At 41.3% G+C, this 7,468-nt stretch overlaps 1 protein-coding gene across 1 annotated transcript; it reads right to left on the reverse strand.

The window, feature by feature from the left end:
* Positions 1-296: 296 nt before the first annotated feature.
* htra3a (HtrA serine peptidase 3a) lies at positions 297-7,055 on the reverse strand. The gene is made up of 10 exons (XM_075463761.1): positions 6,359-7,055; positions 5,266-5,371; positions 4,711-4,933; positions 4,108-4,302; positions 3,936-3,968; positions 1,905-2,019; positions 1,730-1,780; positions 1,584-1,641; positions 1,403-1,498; positions 297-1,110 (listed from the first exon to the last, which is right to left on the reverse strand). Exons 1-10 carry the CDS (start codon positions 6,834-6,836, stop codon positions 942-944), a joined length of 1,524 nt encoding a protein of 507 aa, XP_075319876.1. The 5' UTR covers positions 6,837-7,055; the 3' UTR covers positions 297-941.
* Positions 7,056-7,468: the final 413 nt, after the last annotated feature.

The raw sequence follows: 7,468 nt of genomic DNA on the forward strand, positions 1-7,468 counted from the left end.
AGGATAAACGGCTGTGTCTGCTCTCTGTTTCACTGACACACTCTGTGTTTGCCAAGATTAAAAACAGCACACACACCTCAGCCACTTAAAAGAAGACTCCTCCTGGGTGTAATTTGTCTTCAGTGGTTTTATCAGCTTATTTCAACAGTAACATGGCACAACATGGCTCTGTTTATGTGAGCAGGATGGTTTGTGTGTTTGAGTCTGGTTTATGAACTGTGCAGGTATTCACACTTCAAGTAAGGCTACAGGGTCATGAGGAGAAATCTGTGTTAACAAACTACAAACAGCACTGATGTCAAGGCATAGAGACTTTGTCTAAGTCAGCTTCAATTCTCTTTAATTATGCTCGTCAGCAGATGTGACCAAGATAAATGTTCTCACATTGGCCCCAAATAGCCTTAAAAGGATTTTCATTTGTTAAGCCAGAGGGCATTTCATGATTCATGATAACGTTACACATGAGAATTTGAGAAGAGAGGAGTATAAGTGACTCCTCCAGTAACAGGACTTTGCTCATTGTGCTTGTGTTGACTCTACTTGTTGGCTTAGATTTGTTTAAATTACGAGGATGTCTATCCAAGCCAGAGAGGAAGGAGGAGGGACGAGAGGACATAAACAGAGGTGAGAAATTTGACTGCTGGCAGCAGCTGCTGGACAGACCAGACAGATAAATACACACCACTGTGCACACACTTCTCTTGAAGCTTTTATATTGAACCACCTTCAATTTACAGTGCAGCAGAATCTACTTAACAGTATTCTCAGTATTGTACTGAGTTGTAACAAATGCACTCAAAAACTTTGCAAATCAAAAACAAAACCAACATCATTATACTGATAAAAACTGAAAAGGAATTGTCTGTTTTCTTCTTTTAATAACTGAAGATTATTCATAACTCCCAGCAGTAAATTATACTGGAAACAAATTATCTGAGCCATTAATGCACCAAATACTGAGGGTGGATGTGGAACAGTAAATGATCGTCTCCCCTGTAAATCTCAAGAAGAAGTGGCTTGTTGCTCTGCAGCACGTCGTGGATGTCTTCAGTGGTCTGGACCGGCTCTTCATTCAGCTTCACGATAACATCACCAGCTTTGATACCACCACTTATACACATGAAAAGGAGAGAAACTCATGTAAGTACTTTTTCTATAGGGATGACTGAGGCACATAGAGGCCTACAGGTGTTAAACACATAGCCAAATAATATATGATAAAATGAAATATTAGAATATATCAAATCATCATGTTATAGAACCACAGTATGGCCAGAATCATTTGAAACAACAACAAAGTATGGCTGATAATTTCTGCCTTGAAGAGCGCAGCACTTATTTTCTACCAAAGTTTCTTGTATGTGTGTGTGTGCTTGGGTTTTACATATGTGTGTGAGCACACCTCTCTGCTGGAGCATTAGGTATGACCTGCTGCACCAAAACCCCACTGCCGATGTCAGGAAAGTCTGGGTTTTGATGTTTAAGCTCTGCCACTAGCCTGAGGCACACACGAAACACGTGATTTGAAATTCACAAAACTAATAACATGCAACAACAATGTCCAAGTGGAAGTTTCAACTCACTCTTTGGTGATTGTGATCATCCTGATGCCTAAAAAATATCTCCTCACTTCTGGCAGCTCTGACAAGAAAAATAGCACCTCCATTTTTAGAAAGGCTTAAAGTAGTCATAATATTTACATGAAGAACGCTGCTTCAGCAGCTCTCACCTTCATCTGATTGTGGTTCTCCCATTCGTCTTCTCTGTCGTCTCGTCTTTTCTGTCACAGCCCGGATAAGAAATGATGGTAAATACTAAACAGTGAGGGCTTTACAGGAGGTATTTAGACATTAGGAAGAGGAACTACTGTTTAAAAAGAGCTGAGCTCAGACTGGAAACCTAACCTTTGCTATGTTTGGCCTGTGACTCTGACAGGAAGCGGCTGATTCTGTCTGAAGGGATCGCAAAGGATATCCCTGCTGTTACTTTCAGAGTGTTGATGCCTATGACTTCGCCATCCTGAAAGAAAGAAAAATGTCTACATGTAAATGGTCCACTTTTATAGAGAGCCCTTTATCTTCACCTAGGCTCTAAAGAGTGTTTTACAATGTTTTTCTCCTTCAACCACTCACACAAACACACATACTGTCATGGTCTATGGTCTTTTGATTGGGATTAGTAATCTTGCTTCCTGTTTTATTTTGTACAGTTTGCCCCATTTCAATTCCTGTCCTTGTTCTTCATCTGGTCTTAGTTTAAATTGCCACTCACCTACCTTGCATTTGGCATTTTTTCAGTTTCCCTTGTCAAGTGCAAGATCCTCATCATAGTTTGCCCCCTCAGTTCTGTTGTCTGTGCCAGCTGAGTCTTGTTTGCTTCTAACCTGTGTTTTTGGATTACCTGCCTCTACAGCCCTTTTTGTTTTGCCATAACTTTTGTTTCCCTCATTGACAGCCTCCTGCTTAGTCCTGCGTTCGGGTCCTCCCTCAACCATGAACTGTGACAGAATGATCTTGCCAGACTTGGACCCAGCAGACAACCCAGCCACTCTCCAGGATGTAGCAGAGTTTAACTCCACCTTTGGCAGGCTGCTATCTCTGGCTCCATGGATGTAACCCACAGGCTGTTTATTCCCTTGTGGAATGGACTGTTTTCCAGACTCAGGCAGTTGACCCTGCTGCAAATGACAAAGAAGCTGTAAATAATTGCGACTCTCAAAAAGGATCTACCAACATTCCACTTTCCCACCGCTGACTCTCTGGCTAAGGCCAGCCAGCTGTCGGCCTGTCTTCAGCAGGAGACAACCCCTGAGCGGCCTCCAAGAAAAACATCCCAGAGAGAGGTGAGGATCCAGGCTTCAGTCCCAGCATCCCTGCCTCAGACAATGCTCCACCTGTCCTTGTCTCTGTCCCTTGTCTGTCCCAAACGCCTCTCCTGTTCTTGTTCCCATACCTTACTAGGAGAAAGTCAACGCCCTGGTCCCTCTGCTCTATGTTTCTACTTCAAAAGGGGTCCAGGAAGACCCCTTCAGCTCCACATTCACAAGTCAGCTCACCATCTGCTTGTTCCTAAACCTGACACCGTCTGAGAATGTTTTTTTTATGTCAATCCCAATGGTGGTACGTGGAGATATAAATATTTTCTGAGATGATACATGTTGAAGAAATGCTGGTTTGAAAGATGGAACTCTGCTCTATGCATAGGCGTAGGAACCTGGACACACGCGCATTTGTCCAACCCAAAAATTATTTTATATCTGTCAGGTTTCCGATATGTGTCGCCCCCAATGTTAAACTCATTCCTACTCCCTTGGCTCTATGTATACCACTCAGGACTGCATCTGTTAGAAAGTCTAAATCCAACTTTATATTCTGTTTCCATTAATCATTCTAATTTTTAGTCATGAGTAACAGTAATAGCAGTATCAGGAGAATAAGAAGCAATAGTAGTGATATTTGTCAGTGAATTTGTAATATTTATTATTATAAATCTGCCCAAATAGTTTCTCAACTGAGTTTCATGATCCACTTTGGGAGGTTACCAAAACTAATGTTGTGCATTTAGTTTAACTATATGTGTCATAAATCAACACCGGGATTACCTATACAGGTTTACAATATAGAATAATTAGATCTGCATGGTGCTCTATAATACATTATAGCTCCTCCTATGTTCTAATATGCTGTATTTCAGATTTAAAATACAATTTGACTGCTTTCTAATATGCAGTGAGGCTTTTGAGGCCTAACTGTGGTCAGATATCAGGTCAAAGGCAACCCTTTAGGCAGAAGAACATTGTGGACCAGTGTCATAGAGGCTAAGTTTTTTTTTTGGTAAGGTGAAACTGAGTTAGAATATTGGGGCTCAGTACTTTTGATCATTTTAATCTATTTTTCGACAGTCCACTGAAAACCCATCATACTTACACCACTTACCAAGTTTACAAGGGGTCCTCCAGAATTGCCATACTTCTCGCAAATATGAAAGATAAGAAATAAAAATAAACATTACGTAATTATCAAAATGACTATACAGAATCAAGGTATTGTAAAAAAAAAAAATGTAATTATCATGTACACATGCATGTATATGTATCCGTGTGCTCACATTAATAATGGCATCAGTCTGGATGTAGTCCATGTCAGAGTCCTTGATACCCAGCTCTTTGCCATCTCTCTGTGCTGTACTGACGATACCTATAGTCATGGTGTTCTGCAGGGCAAAGGGGCTGCCGATGGCAACAACAAACTCCCCGGGTCTCAGATCAGCCGAACGGCCCAGAGACAGCACATGAAGCTTCTTCTGCTCTCATACGGACAGACGCAGTGAAGATTTAAAAAGACACAGGAGGGAATGGATGTAAGTTTAAAAGAAGAGTACAATGAATGAAAGCAAAATAGTAGGGAGGAAGAGTTTATAGCTTACAAAACAGTCCAAGTATGTCAGATGTGGGTGTGAGAATACACACATCAGCGCTGTGTCTGTGAGTCACAGAGTTAGTGTTTATGAAAGCATTCCTGCTAGCCCTATGATTTCTAGCAGGAAGCTGTCAGAACTTGGTGCAAAAAACTGTCAGAATGTTTCATGTTGGCTTGTTCAAGGGTCATGGAAGCCACAGAAAAAAAAAAGAAGTACCGGTAGTTTTTCATATTTCATCATTTTGGAAACAGAGACAGGTGAGAGTTTCAGGATCAGTGCTTGTGTTCTCACCTGTGGATTGACCTTGATAGTGGCTATGTCCGCCTTCCTGTCCACATATCTAATCACAGCCTCGTACGCATCCCCATCGTGGAGCTGAACACGCAACTGGGGCCTCCATCTCACTGTTGCAGCCGTGGTTACCACGTGAGCGTTGGTCACAATCACACCTGAGTGGGTCACGATGAAACCAGAGCCACTGGAAAGACGGGTGTGGTCACCAAACAGAGGATGTCTGAAGAGAAAAAGAGGAAGGAAAACTTTTGTTCATTTCACATTCTGGTTGTCCTGTGTGGCATACAGATAGGGAGGCTTAATTTGCAGAAGTCAATATCATAAAACCACGGCAGAGAAGACAAAGCAGCACACTGGTGGGGCCACATTTCTTTCTAAAAAATAACAAGAACACATTATGCTACACAAAAGAATTTCATTCTAGTTTTTCAATTCATAGAGGGAGAAAACATCACTGTGCCACACATAATAAACTAAAATCTCTTCTGAATATTGTCAGATGAGAATTAAGACTACGACTCACTCAACAGCACACAGTCACACATATCACACCTTACAAATAGTTCAATGTGGACAACAGCAGGCGCTATTTTCTCCACTACATCAGCGATGAAGTTGAACTTGTAGCGAGGGCTGCTGGAACGGAGCAGGGAACGACCTATACTGACATGAAGAACCCACTGCATTAATACAGAAAGACAACTTACATGGATACACACACACACACATAGCACATCATTCACAACCATGACTGTAGGATTGAATTGCAATTTCAGTCCTTAAAATGTAGATTTCTGCATGTATACTCATCTGAGAAAAAAAGTGAGAATATAGTCATGTAGCATAAATGAAAACAGTGCAAACATAATATATCAAATGTTGAATTATTTTTTAATTTGATGCCAGAGACACATCTAGAAAAAGGACAGGGGAAATAGAAGACTTGAAACAATGTGTAATGCTTAAAGAAATAAGAAAAGAAAACAGTGGACAACTAATGAGGTTGTCTTAGGCATAAAAACATTTGTATTGTATATGTATTATTAGTGTTATTCAAGAGTCACTGTTGTATAAGCTGATAACTATGGTATTGTTTTTTTTTTTGGGTAGAAGCTTCAGAAAAAGTCCTTTGGGCTTTCTGTCTGTCATTGCCCTTTTTTGTCTTTCTTTATCATTTTTGTATATTTTAAATGCTGGATTAACTAAACAAAATAAACTAAACAAAGACCCAGTTTGATACGGATTTAAACTCTTTTAAGAAATATATGCTGCCATCCAGTTGACGTTTGAGGCCTTGCTTATTTCAGAAAACAGTGCCAAACTCCTTTCTGCACATATAAAAAATAGCAAGATCATAAAAAAGAGATCATGTGCTAAACCTTCTCGCCTGTAGTCCAGACCTGTCATCCGCGGACATAAACATTAAAATAACAAAAGGAAGTGCTCCTTCTCCAAACTGTGCTGTGAAAAAGAGGTGAGGTTAGAGACGTGCTTCTAGCATCATTCTGTTAAAAAGGTGCACATATTCTTTCAAAAACAAATCAAATTAAACATAGCAGTTTTTGTTTACTTACACAAAGGATTTAAATTATTTGCAAATCATTGCATTTTTTCATCTATATCTAAAGGGTTAAAGCAGTCCTACCTGCGCCTGGAGACGAACAGGGTCCTTTGTGCGCTTGGCTCACTGAGGGTCTTTCCTTCTGGACAGCTTTTCGACTGGTTGCTTTCAACTTACACACATTACCGTACGTCTTGCCGTCGCTTCCACACACCTCATAGTCCGTCTTACACCTACAGACCCCTTTGGAGCCTCTCCGCCTCTCCGTGGAAAGCAGCTTACACTCCAGGCCATCCCCGCAGGGCAGGTCATTCTTGCGGCCGCAGGGGTCCCCCTCGCTTGGAGAACATACCAGGCAGCAGTTACATCTGTCCGGCACGTACCCGCCGGTGCAGCTCGGGCTCGGACACGAGCTCACGTCGCACCGGGAAGCGCATTTGTCAGAGCGCAAGGTTTCAGAAAGGTCGTGCGTAAAGAGAAACAAAGCTGCAAATAAAACAAAATGCATTGTGACGAACACTGACAACCCCAGAAGCTTGGACAAATTAATTTCTACCGTCATAAAATCATAGCAAATATACTATAAACTGCATCCGAGTTGATAGAAGTAGCTGCAGTTTCTGGTGACGACTGGAAAATGGTCAAGAACGCTTCTCAGAGCTTTGTTTAGATTTAACTAAAGCATGGCCAGTCATCCATGTCCGCATATTTTCACAGCGCTGCGGCTTTAGTTGACTCAGTTTTCAGATCGACTTGAACTTGGAGCCTTGCAGAGCTCTACAGCCCGGGAGCTAGTCGTGAAATGGACCCGGTGTCGTGCCAAGGTAGTTATCACTGCCACAATATACGCGGGAGGGTGCACTCATTCAGCAGAGGTGGATCTACAGTATGGCACTTCATTTTCCGCACGTAAACCGAAAATATAGCTATTGTCAACCTTTTAATTGATTGTTCAAGGTTTGTTGTTTGATCTAGAACTGTACAGAGTTTTTCGTACCTTTACTCCACGTTTCCATTGCAAACAAACACTTTTTAATGCAAGTCCTGATACAAGTTTCTGTTGCACAGCGTATTTTCATATATCACATGTTTAATCTTTCACATTTTTCAGATTGTTGTAGTAGACGTTTCTGGCTGTTTTTTTTTTTTTTTCCAGAAAAAAAAGTATGCAAACTCCACACAGAAAGGGCCCAG

Source organism: Odontesthes bonariensis, chromosome 4 (genome assembly GCF_027942865.1).
Source record: "Odontesthes bonariensis isolate fOdoBon6 chromosome 4, fOdoBon6.hap1, whole genome shotgun sequence".
Taxonomy (NCBI): Eukaryota; Metazoa; Chordata; class Actinopteri; order Atheriniformes; family Atherinopsidae; genus Odontesthes; species Odontesthes bonariensis.

Coding starts and splice junctions, on each gene's coding strand:
- htra3a (XM_075463761.1), bottom strand. CDS start 6,836: ATGACGGTAGAAATTAATTTGTCCAAGCTTCTGGGGTTGTCAGTGTTC. Junction 4,934..5,265: donor CACATTGAACTATTTGTAAG/GTGTGATATGTG, acceptor TTTTCTCTTCAG/ACATCCTCTGTTTGGTGACC. Junction 1,642..1,729: donor AGAACCACAATCAGATGAAG/GTGAGAGCTGCT, acceptor TTTTCTTGTCAG/AGCTGCCAGAAGTGAGGAGA.